The following is a 17,302-nucleotide window of genomic DNA, read 5'->3' as shown; positions in this document are numbered from 1 at the left end:
TGTGGTGTTGCTCATTAACAACGTATGTGATGTGCTGGCTGCTGTAGAAATGTGGTCCTGTTCTGGAGAACTTCCAATATAGCATCATAGGAAAGAGTTGTGCAGGAGCGTGGTTAAACATGGCTTTTTCTGATGTTACAAGAATAGTGATCAACTTCAGTGTTTAAAGCACCTTCTGTCACAGTATAGATAGAACCTTCCTCCTTAGGTTATGTCCCCAGATTGATGAATCTGTGCTTTGGACTGTTTATTCAGCAAGTTTGATACAAGTCCTGGGCTTGTGAAGGGAATCTTTCCCCACTACCACCCAGCAGTCTTTGTGAAAGCCCTTGAGAACATCACTTGCAGTATTCCAGCTTCTCCTGAAGATGCTGTGCCTGTCATCTTGATGTGGAGATGATTGAGTAAAGTCTCCAATACTCTTGCAGACCTCTTTCTGTTGATGTTTCTGCAAATGTCCTGTGTTTGGCTCTTTGTGTCTAGCTCTCTGCTTTCTGCGGTTATCCATGTTCTCTTTGCCTGCTTCTCATAATAAGAGTGCTATTGAAGGATTTTGATGAGTGCTAATCTTCACTCCCGGTTCATGAGGAGTTATAACAGCTTTTCCTCTCTTGCAGAGTGTTTACCATGCCTCTGGGAACGTTCCTCCTTCCTGTTCTCTGTTTCTTGGGAGCAGCAATTCCACGGGGACTGCAGTATGTCACATTCTCACGCAATGCTACGAAATTCCTCCACCTGTCTATGGACTTGGAGTCTGGGACCATTTACTTGGGGGCCACCAACTTTCTCTTTCAGCTGACATCTGATCTGCTGCTGAAGAACGTGGTTCAGACTGGGCCAGTTCTGGACAGTAAAGATTGCCTCCCTCCGGTCTCAAAGCTGGAGTGCCCTCAGGCACACCACACTGACAATCACAACAAGCTGCTGCTAGTGAACACCGTGCAGAAGGAGCTTATTGTATGTGGCAGTGTGCACCAGGGAATCTGTGAGAAGAGGAGCCTCACGTCCATTGACCACGTCCTCTTCCGACCAGAGAGCCCCGGTGACACTCAGTACGTTGCTGCGAATGATCCCAATATCACCACTGTGGGACTCATAGCCTACTCCAAGGATGAGGTCCCCTTGCTGTTTGTGGGACGAGGTTACACTAGCCGAGGAGTTGGAGGAGGGATTCCTCCCATCACTACCCGAAATCTCAGGGCCCACGGAGGGGATGTTCAAGCAACAGACTCTCACTCCATTTTCTCCTATGAAGAAACAGCAAAACTGGCTGTGGGCCGGCTTTCCGAGTACAACCACCATTTCATTAAATCCTTCACTTATCGCTCGAGCGTCTATTTCCTCTTCTACCGTCGGGACCTCAAGTCTCAATCACGTGAGTACAAGACTTACATCTCGCGAATCTGCCTGGATGACTCTCATTATTACTCCTACGTAGAGTTGCCTCTGCTCTGCCAGAGCAAAGCCAATACATACAGCCTCCTGCAAGCAGCCTATGTCACCCAGCCAGGAACAGGCCTGGCCCAGGGGCAGCTGGACACCGAGGGAGAAGTGCTGTTTGCAGCCTTCTCTGCCTGGCAGGCTGCTTCTGGCAAACTGAGCGAGGAGTCTGCGCTCTGCGTCTACTCAATGGAGGAGGTGGATCGCCTGACCAACTGGACTAGGGATGTTTGCTACATGAGAGATGGGAAGTCAGAAGAAGGGACAGAAGTGGCATACATTGAATACGATGTCAGTTCCAACTGTGTCCAGCTGCCAGCGGTAAGTGGCTTTGCACCTTTGCCAGGCTAAAGAATAGTCTGCAATGGGTTCTTGTGTTGCTTTGTGTTCCTGAAGTCAGTCTGTTTCCCACAGATGGGTGTTGAAATCTGCTTAGGTTAAAAGCCTCTGGGCTCAGGCTGTTTCTTTGCTACTGCACAGTGCGATGCTAGAACTGTTGCGTCCTGTTTTAAGTACAGTCTGTCTCATTGCTGCTGCAGCTCTCTGCCCTACACGGGCAGGTTTCCTTGCAGAGGGAGATGGGCTGTGTGTGGCAGTGGGGAGAGCATCTGGTGTGACTTGGTCGTGAGGCCTGGCTCATGGCAACACCAAGCAAGAGCAGTAGAGCTGCAGTTCAGGTTTGTATCAGTATCTTCATCTCCTGGTCTGCACTGCAGGGAAGGAGAGAGGAGTATGTGCACATACACCTGTATGGTGTGAAGGGAATTTAAGGGGTGTGCTGGGTCCCTGTTGCTTATAGTGAGGTACACCTCAACAACTTCCTGCAAGGGCACTCAGGAACAAAAAAAGAACATAACCGAAAACAAGTGTCACCAAAATCCTGATTTTTTTCTATTAGCCCTGCAATATTTTGTGCCCAAAGAAGAACTTTTTGGTTCTTCTTTGTCTCCAAAGCTGTAACAGGTGATAATCCTTCTTTAAATTCTATGGCAAAGGCATGATGGGATGTTGCAGGATAAAAATGTGAACTGAAGTGTCTGTGACCCTGAATCCTTGCAGTCTGTCAGCCACGCTGGCTGGTGCTGTGATGTCCGGGACAGTGGCACAAACACAGAGCAGCAACGTTCTCCTGGGGTGGTGCTGGATGCAGTGTCCCCGCGTGAGGCTCTGTGGTTGTGAGTAGCCTGTTTTCACCGAGGGCGTTGCCAGTCCATAGCAGAACAGCATGTTATCGTGTGTCTGTCTTCTACAGAACAGGCTGTCCAGCCTTATGCTACAAAGAGCAAAGTGGTACCACAGAGCTTTGGAAGTCGCTGAGTTTGGATGTGTGGTCCAAAACCAGTTTTAAAATTATGGTTTTCCTTTCAGTAGCTAAAGCTGACTGTAGAGTACTTGTGGGACAAGGAAAGGGTAAAGAACAGACTTGGAGCAGGATGATTGTAAGGTCAAGAAGAGTACGTAAGCGTTGGGAAGCAGGAGACTGCCCAGCTTGATGTCCTGCTTTCACTGTATTTTTTAGTCATGCCCCACGTGTCCTTTGTGGGGCCACATGGAAGAAATTGTCACAGGTGATTTTTAGGGCAACTTCAGAGAGTTAAATGTCAAACTAGCGTAAGTACTTTAGAAAAATCCTGCATTCAAAATTATGTAGAGACCCCCTGTACCATTTGATCCAGTGCGGAAGTGGGCACACAGGGTGGGAGAGAAAAAGGCCAGTCTTTGCTGTGTGGTCGCAGGGTCCCAGCTACACGGTTTGGCACTAGTGGGCTGACTAAAGTATGGCATCTTATTAACAAGTGTGTCCAATGATATGTAAATGTCCTAACAAACTTTATCCTTCACCATTCAGTACATGGTAGCGGTTGTCGTTAAGATTGTGTCTAACAACACGTAAGGGTCTGTGCCAGCTCCAGCCTGCTCCATTCAGTGCTGAGTGGAAGCGGCTGTCAATGAACATTTTATGCAGGAACAGTTTTAACTTGGTTCCAATAGTGGCAGCTTGTGCTGTATGTAAGGATACTGCTAATTAATTTCACATTTTTCTGCCTCTGAACCAGCCTGTGCGCAAGGTATGCCCTTTTCCCTAGTTAGCACTGTCTCCTATTTTTAGCCCATTGGGAGAGGCTAAGATTGGCTTTTACCGTTCAATACAATCTCTTCAACTGAAAAAAAAAAAAAAAAAAGCAAGCTTGTTTTTATAAGAATGTTCCAGTTCATTTGTTCTAGTTTGCTGGAGATCCATTAGTCTTGAGATGCAGGAGACTATGTGCATGCTCTTAGTGACTTGATAATTGGAAGTGTGAAACATGTTTCTGCAAGGCTTGGGAAGGCTACATTATCTTCTGTGGGTGTAGTTTTCAGGGTGTGTAACTTGTCTTTTGCACGGAGCTTTGTCCCCTTCGTGCATGGATATAGGTTTGTCCTATCGGTGCTTCTTACCTGTGTAATGCAAGAAGGGCACACCAGAATTCATGGCAGCAGCTTTATCTCTTCATCTGAACTTGCTGCATCGCACTGGATGATCCCTGAAGAGTGTTTTGTGCTGCATTGCCAAGATGTTATTCACTGAAAACAATTCGAACAGCTTCTGTGTAAATTCATACAAGCACGTTATACAATTATAATGGTCTTAATCCTGTAGAATGGAACAAGTTTCAGTGCTTGACTGTGATTAACTGCACTGCAGACAGTCGCTGTGAGGCTGCGGGCAGGCTGTGCTGGCGCTGGGGGAGCTTGCACAGGTCACGTTGGTTTATGGGAGATAAACGGGGTGTGTGAAGTGACTTGCCCTTAGCATCATATATGGGTATATGTGCTGAGCACAAATGGGATACAGCTATTTCTGACTTGTATGCTTTTTTTAAAGCAAACTGAAAAGTTGGCCCTCAGTAGTGAGGGCAGGAGCCTTCAGTGGTTGCCTGAATTGATACGAAGGTTGCAAAAGATAGCTAGAATCCCATTCAAACACAAATACTTGATGCTTTTGAGTATGGAAATTTGGCTGTGACTCACTTCCTAATAAATCTTACAGGAACTGGACAACTGGAGAAATAGAAATCTTTAAGTTACAAGAAGGTGATTGGAAGAAGCTTAAGAACCAAGTGACAGAGCTGATAAGAAAAATGTATCTGTCACTAAAAATGAATGATAGCTTAGAGGATGGAAAAAACTAACTATCATTAAAAGTTGTAACCTCCTCTGAGGCTTTAAGTCAGAGCCTTACAGCTAGTGTGCAGAAAATCAGTAGAATTAGTATCTGAAAGGGAAACAATAAAGCATCAGAATGAAAGTAGTGCTGGTCTAACTGGCATGGTTTCTTAGGTGGAACCACTATGTCGAGCCTTGCTTGCCTGCTATAATAGCAATACATTTGAGAAGTGAATGGAGGTCAGCAGGTTAAATATATTTTACCGTAGGATTTCCGTAGACTTTGTCAAAAGCTCCTAATCATTTTTAGTTTCTCCAGGAAGCAGTCAAGTATAAAAAACAAACAAACAAACAAAACCAACCAACCAACCAAAAAAAAAAACCCAACAACAAACCCACAGAGAAATGGGAGGGTAGGGGGGAAAGGGTCAGGTTTTCCATGGGGTCCACAAGGGGTGATGAGCAGATGTCTCAAGAATGCCATGTTGTGCCGTTATCGCTGACCTCCGGCAGGGGCAGCTCCATTGCCTGGTGCCGGATGGTACCATGCAGCTCAGTGTTGCCAAGTGCAAAGCCATGGACATCAGACAGAAGGAATATGAAACCCTGCTCACAAGGAGTCTAAATTCAATCACGTGGCCCGAGGCAAGAGAGAGAGCTGGAGTCGGTGTGGACTGCGCAGTTAATGCCTCTGCTCCACACGCAGCTTTGTAAGAGTAATTAGTAAGGGGCTGGAGAGGAGGACCGTGAAAATGTTACTCGTAAGGGATAACATGATGAAGATCATTAGTTTACACAAACCACATTGTTGGAAGACAAGCCACTAATCGATTAAAAAATGGTGGGTTTAATAGTAATTGTCAGGTGAACAATCCTGCATTCAGTCTCCAAAAGGATACTGTAAAATTAAAGTAGACACAGAATAAAGTGTCAAGAAAGAGATAACGCAATGGAGGAACTATCCTAGACAAGACTGAGTTTGTTAGTTAGGAAAAAGATAAATCATGATGGAATATCTGCTCTCTGTACATACGAATAGTAAATAAGTTGGCAGCTTTTCTTTTCTTTCCTTTAGAATTCAGTAAGTGAAGGTTTGGTGAGACTGGGAGGGATCTAACTGGAACAGAAGGAGGGCTGTTTTTGCACAGTGCTGTGGAGTTAATTTTCAGAAGTCTCGCAAGACTCAAAAGAATTGAAGCAGTGTGCAGAGGTGACTCTTGTATTGACTTTTTGTGGGTCTCTGGTTGTATGTGCTCTATGATTTCTATGCGTAGTTAGTAAGCTCTGTGGAGCAGGTTGTACTCCACCCTGTGTTTATGTAATGTCCTGATGCTTTGGGATTCTACTCCAGGCTTAGAATTTGTAGGTGATATAACAAAACCATGTTAGTTGTTGGAGGCGATGCTTGTGACCAGGTGGTTTTGCACTGGAAGCAGAAATTCACATCTTCCTGTTTTGTTCTGAAAAATAAAATGAATCTTCCCTAAAGCTGTGTCATAGCAGTGTATAGCCAGTAATGTTTTTCAGAGAACTTTAGAATTTAGTAGAGTTTGGATACATTTCATTAGTGATACTGAATGGGCTTAGCTGAAATGTCTGCAGGATGCTGTGAGGGCACAAACAGCCAACATACCTAAATTAATTATTAAAAGCTGGGGTTTTTACCCTCAGTCAAAAAGCTTAGAGGGGTTCAAAGCTGAATTCACTGCTGGGGCTCCTGTTTAAGGAATTTGGGTGTAAGGGATGGTAGGAAGTATTAAAGGTACTAATGTTCTTTGTATCCTCTTTTTTTTTTTTTTTTTCTTTTTTTCTACTGATTTCCCTGTTCTTTCTGCTCCCCAAAAAAGGACACCCTCTATGCCTACCCCTGTGGCTCTGACCACACACCCAGCCCTATGGCCAGCCGGGTACCCTTGGAAGCAGCGCCTCTCCTGGAGAAAACAGAGGCCCGTCTGACAGCTGTGGCAGTGAATGTGGAGGATGGCCACACCATTGCTTTTCTGGGAGACAGCAGAGGGAGACTACACAAGGTATAATCTGGACGTGACAGGAAGCAAAGAAGATAAAACTAATCAGGGATGCTCAGGTGGAAGGGGAAAAAAGGCACTTTCTCTTATCCCTTGGGAAGTCAGGTTCCTACTAAAGAACACCACTATCAGGTGATCTCTTCTCACATGGTACCGACTGTTGAGAATGTGAATGCCCCAAACAGTGGTCATGTTGCCTTTGGTTACATCTGCACTGAGCCAGCGTCAGGGCTGGTGCATCCTATGTGGTTTCCACAAGTATTGCTCAGCACATGCTTCATGTGGCTGAAGTCACTGCGTTGAGATTTTGGGGGGAGGTTGAAATCCTCACACACAGCAGTGGTTCCAACTTGTTCCTGATGTAGGATGGGTACCCCAACTCGTGCTGTGATACTTTGTCTGCATACAACTGTGACTTTCTTGCAGGTGTACTTAGGAGCAATGGGAGGTGCACATATATACGCTTCTTTAGCTATCCAGTTAAACAGCATGGTGAGTGGAGACCTGCTGTTTGACCAGTTGCAGGAGCACCTCTTCGTCATGACCCAGTCAACGGTAAGAGCAATAAAATCCCTTACGCAGAAGAGTTGAAAGCATTTGAGGTCCAGACAAACAACTGACGGGAGTGGGGGAGGCAGAGAAATGGTGTGTATCGCTAAGCCTGTGCTGGGCAGCAGCTGCCTGCCAGTCTGGCTTACAGGGATGGGGACTGGCCTTTTGCAAAAGCTGGAGGAAGTCTGGAGGAAGTCTTGTTACCCCAAACCATGGCCTGTTTGCATGTGCATTTCTGTAAGTCAGGCTGTATCAGCAGTGATGGAGGAATGTGAACTGCAGGCTATAAAAGGCTGCTCTATGGGCATGAAAACAAGGGACTGCAAATTCCTGGGTTCCTCTGTATTGAGCAGGAACTGTTTGGACAACAGTTTGCATCTCCCTCTGAGCAGAAAAATGTGAGCTTTCTGGGTTCGCAAATAATGTCACCTATCTTGGTTTTGCAAAAGATTAAAAAGAGAAAAGGGGAGTTTTGTGTAATTAAAAAAATGTGGTTTCAATCACTTAAAAGATTAAGCTGTTCTTCTGTAGGCATGTAACCTACAAAACACAGAAATGTGTGGGAAGTGTCTTCAGATAGCAGAGGTGCACTCTGACTGGGTATATAATAACAGTCTTGCAGATGAAATCAAGCTGTATAAGGAGCCAAGTGAGGCAACTTTCCCTCTTCTTTTCCTGCTTTCTGTAGTTCTGTTTGTGTCCACTGGCAGTTGGAGGAGAAGAGGCATTGTGTGATGCCTCAGGCTCTTGGGATATTGGTGTCTGCTGTGTAGGCAATCCAGCTATGGATACTTTGAGAGGATTTGTACACCACCACTCATATCAGCTCCTTGAGCTGGAAAGAAAAGGATCCTCCTAGCAAAGGAAAAGCAGCCCTTGCATTACTCTTGAAGGAAAGAACAAACAAAAAATGAGAGCATGCTGGAAAAGCACTGCTTCCCTTCACCCTCCCACTCCCCCAGTCCACTTTGAGATACTCAGAAATTTTGGAACACTTCAAAGGAGGAGTTGAAATCTGTGAGTGGAAGAAGATTAGGGAGATCTGAAATATATCCTTAACGGTAATTGTTCTGTTAATAAAAAAATGCAAATTACATCACGTACTTAGCAAAAGTAATACATTGGGGATTAGCAGTTGGTATTTTAAAGTAACTGACAGTGCAGTAGCTGAAGTGTAGTAGCGGATTAAGGAGAGGTTAAGAGGCTGAAGTCAGCAAGGGTAGCAAGTTAAAGCAGAATTATTTTGCAAGTAAAACTTACCTCCAGATGGCAAAAGGTTTTTGTTTCACATTGATCAAAGCTTCTTGGTCTACTTTCAGTCAAAATGATAGTTCTGCCAGATAGAGTGGGGCAATAGGGCATTCAGAGGCCTCAGCTGGAGCTGCTGTCTCCAGCTTCAGTCGCCTACATGTCAAGAGAGATGATCTCCCATGACAGAGTCCAGACAAGCAGAAGAGAATGGTATTCAGTCTGCTATTCCTTGATCCATTTCATTAAAATACAGTTTTATCACTAAATAAAGTCTCCCTATTGCAAAACGTGTCACAGATAACCCATTAATAGCAATACAATTTGCCTCAGGGCCTCTGTACAGCCTGACATTTAGATGTTATTCACCAATATGTGAAATGGCCATGCAGATGGGCTCTGGAAACTTGTTCCTTTTTTCTTTAGTTTTATGCAATATTGGGGATTAAGAAGTTTTGGTGAGCATGCAGATGATGGGACTTCCTAGCTAGGCAGAAGAAGCCATAGACCTGGGGCCTGTGTTGCGTGTGCTGTGTTTTCACTGATTTCTTTCTCTGACAGGTGGTAAAGGTTCCCATACTTGAATGTTCCCTGTACTCGGATTGTGAATCCTGTCTGGCGCTGAAAGATCCCTACTGTGGTTGGTGTGTCCTTCAAGGACGGTAAGATAGAACCCTGGTCACCTGCGAGGATTTTGGAGGGATAGTGCTTAGGGATTGTCTCCACTTCCTATCTTCCTTATGTCTGTGTGTCTGGATTTAGTTTATTTTTAGTTCTTTTATGGGATATTCTCTAACTTACCACTCCTCTGTCTGCCTCCCTAAAACACCTCCAGCAGACAGTTGCACACAAGGGTATCTTTCCATTGCTTTTGGAGTCTGTGGTCACCCCTCACAATGCTCCTGTCCAGTGGATTTCAGCCTGGTTTTAGTCCTGACTGCAGCTCAAACTGCCTCATTTCAAATGTAGAGAAACTGTCTTATCTCTTCTTCTGGAGTCACTCTCTTATTTAGGACTCTTTTTCACTTCTTGCTCTCCTACTGATGTTGATTAACAAGACATGGTTTATTCGAGCATGTCTGTCTGCTTGCTGGCTCTGTCTCCCTGTAGAATGCCCTAGGAAGTAGTTAATGAGACTCAATGCCCAAAAAGTGCCTACCTATCTATATTTTGGCAATAGTTCACCCTATTATTGAAGGTGGTGAGAGGCTGGGACTTTCATGGCTTGTGTATCAGCTTTCCCAAGACTCTAGCAAAGCTTCAGACAGCCAGTGTGGGCTTGGAAGCCGAACGTGTCCTGCTGGGGCTGCACAGATCTCTCACAGGGCTTCTTGCTATTTCCCTGCAGGTGCAGCCGTCGTTCTGAGTGCTTGCGGTCCAGGTTAAGTGAGCAGTGGCTCTGGAGCTTTAACTCTACACAGCAGTGTCTGTCTGTCCAGTCACTAACTCCAGCCAATATCAGCAGAGAGGAAAAGAGAAATGTGAGTGATGATGATCCTCTGATGATAGTTAAGCATGTAGAAAGTCTCGTGCAAACTCTGAAGTGTCACAAGTCTTCCTGTAGCTTTCAGTGGGGTCCTGAATCACTGAGCATTCAAGCACATGTTGTCTGCCTCACATAAGGAACTTATCTCCTGGTGCAGCGGAGCTGTTAATTTCATTGTTTTTTCCCCATAAAACTAAATGTCCTTGCCTGTTAAGAGTTACCGGGTGTTCTGGAATATTTGATGGCTGGTTGGGTGGGGTCCTTCCTTGGTTTTGGGTCTATAAGGTGCCCGTGTCTGTGGTTTCAGAGTGTTGTCACTTGCTGTCAGGAAGATCTGAAAGAAGCTACCCAAAATTATGGCTTCAGTCTGGCATCAGAAAGCTGGCAGAAAAGCTAAGAAGGTGCTACAGTGTCCTGAAGTCTGTCATTGTGTCAGGAGGTGGCAAGAAACTGTCTTTTGCTAGAGACTTGGGCAAAGGGGGAAGTTTCCAATCACTTGGTGGATGCCAAGTTCAATTTGGGAACTGCAATAGATGATGAATGGAACAGTCAGTCCTAGGAAGCGTTATAGGAAAACGGGTATATATGTAGACAACTACTTTATGGGGCTCTTAAAAAAAAAAACAAACAAACAAACAAAAAAAACCAAACAAACAAAAAAAAAAAACCACCAGAAAATTAGATGAAATTAAGAAGAAGTTGTTAGAGGGCAAATTATTTACTAGATATTATTGAATTGGTAGATATTCCTGGCTATCTCGGACTTACCTTCTCTGCGTGAGGAAGAATTTTACTCATGTTACTTTGAAGATTATGAAAGCCCAGCAGTTCTGACAGAGTCAGGAATCATGTGTCCTTCTCCAGATCCCAGCCAAGCACCAGCTTTGCCAACAGGAGCAGGTCAGTGAAATGCTTTAAATGGAGCACGATAGCTCTGATAACATTGTTGGGAGAAAGTACGTTGTAGGTCCATCAGATTACCAGGATTAACAGCCATGAATGTATGTAGTCTGTCAGCAGGTGTTCACTTCATTATGTCATAATATCGGTTTGCTTTCTACTTGTGTGTCACACACATCCTGTGCTATTTTGGGCTGTTGCCAAATTCCAATGCCAAATTCTGGTATTTGGAAAGGATATTCTGCTTGAAAGGTTGTATGCAAATCTGAATATGATCTGAAATGCAAGCTAGAGTGGTGGCTGGTTTGGCAGCTTTGTCGTAAATCTGGAGAGAGAACTATCTTAAATACTGCTTTATTATTCAAATCAAACAAAATGCAAACCTTCTCAAAATCCCTGTAGTAGTGGGAGAAGGAAGTATGTGTAAGGAAAGGCAAGAAGAGTCCTTAAAGTTAGAAATCAATCTGCAATGCAGCAATAACCTCAGAAAATATAGTCAGCTTTCTGTTACTGTGAACAATAACTGGATGAGTATTGCTAATTGACCACTCTAAAGAACTTGGAAAGTTCTCAGTTTATAGTCTTTGCATTGGATTTTACTCGGCCTGTTGGGGTGAGCTTTAACGAGCTGATGTCTTCAAAGAGCTTTTTCACCTGAAGTAAAAGGCAGGTGCCACTTGGGAAGCATTCCACACAATTCACCTAAATGGCTAAACAGATTTTCCATGCAAGTATGCAGCTGGCTAAAATAGGTCTGAAGCAATCTCCATGGACATAACATGACAGCGGAACCCAGCTAACACACTCATTCAATCTCAACTGCCTTCATTTTCAGCATTATTATTATATCTGTTGGCTTTCACGCTGCTTTAGTCTGGAACAAACAAACCAGTTCTCCATTCAGTGTGGTCAGGCACAGAGGGAAAGGGCTTCATGCGCTGCACCTACAGGCAGAGTGGGCAGGATTGGCTTCCCTGTTTAGTTCTGCAAATGGGGTCTGAATTTAAGCACAGTTGTGAAAAATCAGTGTAGATAAAGCCGCAGTCTAGTTTTCATTATTGCAGACTTGAGATACTCTTATTGACTCATTTGTAAGTCAATCTTGCTTTTATTTCAGGACTCCATAGACACTTTACCTATGTTGTTTTCATATTGCCTCTCTGAAGCTTAACAAGTTGCTTCTGTTCTCTAGCCTAAACTTGCTCATAGATGGTGTGTGTCCGTTTGATCTATTTGTGTTGTCCTTTTGCTTCTGCAGTTCTTCTCCCACTCAGTGAACTATGGCCAGGTGTTCTTAGCATAGAGTTTTGCCGTGTTAACTGTGCCAACTTTTTCTTTGAGTTCTCAGACTTCTTTTCTTCACTGTATTGCTAACCCTTCTTTGCATGGCTTCCGTGCTTTGCTGAGATGAATTTGAAGCTGGTAACCAGAATCATACAGTTTTCTAAATGATGTCTCATCAGAGCCTTGGATACCAGCACTTTCCTGTTCCTACTTATAATATCCCAGCTCACTAAAATAGTTGCCTTTTTTTCAGCTTTGTTTTAAAAGTTGCATACCAGCTCATCTGTCACTTTAAGCTGTTGAGCTCCAAGTTGATAGCAGGAACTCTTGCTCTCAATTTGCAAGTGCTCAACCTCATCTTCTGTACTGTCGAACCACATTATTGGCAGTCATGGGAAATAATGACCTTTTTGGAGAAAGGAATATTTATAAATATGATGTCATAACCCTGAAATCCTGGGAGGTGTTAGCTGTTCTACCACTGCCAAATGCAATCACCTCTATGACAGTGATGGGAGTTGACAGTTCTGCAGTGATTCCTGCATCCAGCTGCATATGATACCCTTATTTTCTCCTAATCGAGGGTTTTCATACACACCTCATCATCAGCTATTTTACTAGCATACTGCTTCACTTGTCATCCTATCAGTAACCCAGCTTAGGCCTGACTGATCCTTCACCAGATGTGTTGTTTTGTTGTGAACAGAGCTTGCTTGTAAGAGCAGGTCTGAATTCTGTGAGAGGAACAATGGACAAGCTTCTTGTTTCTTATTTTTATAGCAGATGGTCTTGGAGAAATGGCAGCTCCTGGAGTTGAGCAGAGCATGCAATATGTTCCTATTATTTGGAGAACTAATACCCAACTCTAGGATTGGGGGCATTTGTCTGGAACAAGATTAATTAGCTGGTTTAGTACTGTCATTTGCAAAATACCTCCTTCAGGCTCAAGCTATCAGCTGCAGTAAGTTTACCATCTCTGCAGCTTTTTGGTCTATCAGAAAACAGTGATAGTCTCTTTCCCAAAGAGAACTGGACTGTCCTGAGGCTTGTAGTTGACATGAGACCTGGATTTAAAGCAGATAAACCTCCAGTCGTTGCAAGTGAGATTACAAGTCTTGTAAACCTCTTCACTGACTCACTTCTTAGTCTGAACATAGAACAAAGCTCTTGAGGTGAAGGCAGTATGTGAAGGGTATGTCAGTTCTAAGGGTTTGGTTTTCCTTTGGATGACAAAGGGAGACAATCAGCTTCAAGCCTGGAATGTGACATCTTCCTCTAATACAGAGATGACAGTGGAATTAGAGCAGATAAATATGGAGGGATCTTCAGACTAGTCTTCCTTTCCATGGGTTGGCAAGAACTGTCATAAACTGCTCCTGACAAACCTGTCCAACCCGTTTTTAGTGTCCGTAGGATAATCCAGTGATTGAGATGCTAGAAGCATGGAAGGAAATCTGTCTCCAGGTTTGACAGTGTCTTTCCTAAAGCGTGCTGTGTCTCTTAACAGTATGGCAGACTTATAGTGGCTCCATTTCTAAGAAATTTTTTTTTTTCATTTTCAGATCATGTCACCATAAAGCTCGTAGTGCGTTTCCATGACATCTTCATTGCTTCTGTGGACTTCTCTTTCTATGACTGTGCTGCAGTGGCCCTGCTGTGGAAATCGGCACCGTGAGCACCTGCTTTTTCTTGTCTGTAGTTATAGGGAGGGTGGCTGTCCTTTCCTGGGTTGTCTTAGCAGCTGCTTTTCTATCATCGTTCCAGGTGCCAGAAGTGTGTGAGCAGTCTCTGGGGATGTAACTGGTGCATCCAGCAGCACCTCTGCACCCACAAAGCAGCCTGTGAGGAAGGAACCATTATCTACAATGAAAGGGTGCGTCTCCTACTCGGTCCTAGTCCTGTGTGCTATAACAGCCTCAGCGAGTTGCAGTGAGTCAGATCTCTCCTCGGGTAAAATAGCAGCTGTCAGCCACATGGAGCGAGGAGGTGAGCTGTTGGAGCAAAGCCTCCCCTTGGAGCGACACAAGGCTCTCTGTCTCTGATGTTACAAGGCCTTGCTAGGTTTCTGGGGAAGTGCCATCAGATTAAGCAGGTCACCCTTCTCCTGGGGTTATCCAGCCTGTGTTTTCAAAGCAAGGGATAAGAGCTATCTGGCAGGGAGGCTGTGGGGAGGAAGGTGGAACCGGCTGCCACAGGTGACCTTGCAGTTTTGTGGGGGATGAAGGCAGGCAGAGGCGAGTGCAGGTATCTGTGGGAAGAGGGAATGTTTCTGATCTTCTGTACCATAAGCATTCCCCAGCCCCATCCCAAGACAAGGTGGCATGAGATGTAGCTCTTATTGAAATCCAGAGGGTGAAGCAGCCTCTTGTGAACACTGCTACGGGAAGTAATATGGAGTGTTTTTCTGCTTGGGTTTTATTCTGTTTTGTTTCTTTCTCTCTTCTCACCCCACCATGCTGTTTTTCTCTAGGCCCAGATCCCAACCTCAAGTGTGTTTCCTTCTTCAGCAGCTCCCCTCACCAAGTCCTCTACCACGGCCCCAGCCGTGGCCACAAAACCCATCACTCCCCCTATGCGTGTGGTACCAAGCACTGTGCCCCCTACAGAAACCAACCATGTCACACTCTCTGCAGCCTCAGATATGACAACTGAGCCTACAGAAATCCTCAGCTATACGTACTTGACCCTCTCAACCGAAGCAGCCTCTCTTCAGGCCGTCACAGAATCCCCTCTACCACCACCAGCAGACAAACCCGCCGTCACTGCGCTAGAGACAACTTCTGCTGCATCTGTCCTCACCAGCCCATCCAAAAACATGGGTCATGCAGCCTTGCCCACTGAAGGGCCAGCCACCGCCCAGGAGCCACGGCACACCAACCCACCCACCACCCTAGTGGGTAGCCCTCTGCACACGTCTGCAGCAGCAGTAACGCCTTCCCCTCATGTCACCAGTTTCAAGTGGCCTCCAAGTTCTTTTCCTACCACAGAGGCACTGACTTCTTCCATCCCATCTCCCCAAACCCCCAGCCAGGTGCCGGGGGTGCCTGCTGCCTCTGATGATTCTCCCAGATTGCTGGGAACTGAACCACCTGCTTCAGAGCTCCCACCATCACCTCCCCCAGACTGGCTGCTGGAGGAAGGCACAGAGCTCCAGGACACAGAGGACTGGATGGATTTGCTGCATGCTGAGAATGACACATCTCCCTTCTCTGCTTCGACTCTTCTGTCGGGTGATGGTGATTCTTCAGAGAGGGATGTCCCTGACTTTCCCAGGATCCTCCACCCTGACCTCGACTATCAGTATGATGCTCCTGAGTTTTGGGAAGAGGTAAGTTGCTGGGCTTTGGAATTCAGTGTCTAAGGCTGTAGCACTTTCAAATTTTCATACAAAATGCTGGTCTAGTTTTCAGCACACAGGAGAGGTTGTGCCCTCTGAGAGTGTAGAAGCAGACTGCAGTAATGTGTGGAGTGAGAAGTGGCAGCCTGAGGAAGAAAAATGTGTTCAAGGTTCCCAGGTCTTGTAGAAATGCTGCTGGCCTGAAGGTGGCAGCTGCTGTGATGTCCAGCATATTCTCAGCTTTCTGCTGTTCACCTCTTTGGGCTCTTGCACAGCTTTCTTGTAACTTCATGGTAAAGAAGCACAGCCATGTCTTTGTTCAGGCCGGGCTTGTTTCTCTGTTGGCATGTTTGGCTTTGATTCCCTGTGTCAAAACCATGGAGTTCTCTTTCTCTAAAGACCTGTGTGTGTTTTCAGAATGAAGAGCTTATCTGGGGTCCAGATGCGTGTCCCTGTGTGCAGGGAATCCAAGGATCTTCGCTGTTTCCAGTCAATGTGGCGAGGAAGATAACACTGCTGGGAAAGAACTTCCACCTCTATCAGGTAGTCAGCCAAACACCATCAGCATTGAGAAACTGTGTTAATGCAAAGGACTGTTTGGGCAACCTGCCCACTGCTAAAAATATGTGTAAGACAGGGTTGTGGCTCTGCCTAGGTTTCTCCTCTTTGCAGAATCACCTAGAGGAATGAGCTGTGAATAAAGAATTACATAGCTGGATTTATTGGTGGGTAGGAGGTTGCTCAGAGAAAGGGAGAGTACAGGTGTGCACCAACCTGCTGGAGAAAGATCTGCGTGCGTTTGTATTAGTTTGCATCTGTGCTGCACTGTAGATGGTAGTTCTTGGAATAACTTCCTGCTGAATCTCTGCTGATTGTTTGTGTCTCCATACGCTAAAGCCATCTGTTCCCGTTCCTTTCTGGCATGCTCATGTTAATGCGGCTATTCCTGTCATACCTGAAACTTCTTCAATGGGGAAAACCTGCCTTGAAAGCTGTGTTTCTTGGGTGTGCCTCTGATAAAAATTCTCAAGACAGAAGACTGATTTAGTGACTTCTATAAACAACCACCTCAGAGCATGCAGCCCACAGACTAATTGTTACTTTCTGTGTTAAACCTGATAAACTGCACTGCTCAGAGGAGCAGAGCTGGTTAGATGCATATCCATCTTTTTTACAGGAAGCGTCTAAGCAATTAGGTGGAAGATTTACAGGAGAAAGAGGGAATAAAAGTACGCTTAGTGTTTTTTGGGGTGCATTGCCCTAATCTGTGTAGTCCACTCTTCATTTCTACGCTAGTGTTTCGGAGAGACATACAAGTGTAACTTCACAGTCCCAATGTTTTTTCTTTAATTCCTCCTCCTGTGCTGATTTCTCCTCACACTGACATACACATGCTCCCTTCTAGGTGTTTTGTTTTGTGTTGGTTTACCTTTCATGCATGGAGGCAGTGACAGCGTAGGGAGCCCTTGAATATAGCATAGAGTTGGTATAACAAAGGGAATGAGAGGAGCACACCACGTGCACAGTAAGTGGCTTGGTCAAAGGTACTGAGTTGGAGAGGCAGGAATGCACTGTTGTGTAGCAGGAAGCTCCATGTAGTTGCGAAATGGTGCTATGTGTATCTTCTCTGCAGGACCAGCAGTGGGACTATGAGTGTGTCCTGAATTTGGAGGGGAGGACAGTGGTGATGGATGCTTATGTGGAAGGAGAAGAAACAAATCAGTCCCTCTGTTATATCACCTGCCAGATGAACCAGGTGAGTGCTTGGAATATGATGCCATTTCAGAGTTCACACTGCTGCTGGTTTTGCTCAGCAAAGCAGCAGGCTGGAAGGCAAGCTCTTTGGGGAAAAGAGCATATTTTTCAAAAATATTTGTAGAA

The 17,302-nt window shown here is 45.2% G+C and overlaps 1 protein-coding gene across 1 annotated transcript in view; it reads left to right on the top strand.

Annotated features, from left to right (window-relative positions):
- Window positions 1-17,302, top strand: part of PLXNB1 (plexin B1) — a gene marked incomplete at its 3' end in the record, with an annotated part of 68,966 nt that overhangs the window by 30,431 nt on the left and 21,233 nt on the right. The window contains exons 2-12 of the mRNA XM_082487743.1: window positions 618-1,761; window positions 6,435-6,617; window positions 7,041-7,169; window positions 8,976-9,076; window positions 9,763-9,895; window positions 10,644-10,800; window positions 13,647-13,755; window positions 13,849-13,957; window positions 14,555-15,412; window positions 15,839-15,964; window positions 17,055-17,177. Coding sequence (XP_082343869.1) covers window positions 628-1,761; window positions 6,435-6,617; window positions 7,041-7,169; window positions 8,976-9,076; window positions 9,763-9,895; window positions 10,644-10,800; window positions 13,647-13,755; window positions 13,849-13,957; window positions 14,555-15,412; window positions 15,839-15,964; window positions 17,055-17,177 — 3,162 coding nt within the window. The 5' untranslated portion in view covers window positions 618-627. The remainder of the gene's footprint in view (window positions 1-617; window positions 1,762-6,434; window positions 6,618-7,040; window positions 7,170-8,975; window positions 9,077-9,762; window positions 9,896-10,643; window positions 10,801-13,646; window positions 13,756-13,848; window positions 13,958-14,554; window positions 15,413-15,838; window positions 15,965-17,054; window positions 17,178-17,302) is intronic.

Source organism: Vanellus vanellus (assembly GCF_965231255.1).
Source record: "Vanellus vanellus genome assembly, chromosome: 9".
Taxonomy (NCBI): domain Eukaryota; kingdom Metazoa; phylum Chordata; class Aves; order Charadriiformes; family Charadriidae; genus Vanellus; species Vanellus vanellus.
Note: the sequence above shows the minus strand (reverse complement) of the source record. Positions and strands in the feature narration are given on the sequence as shown.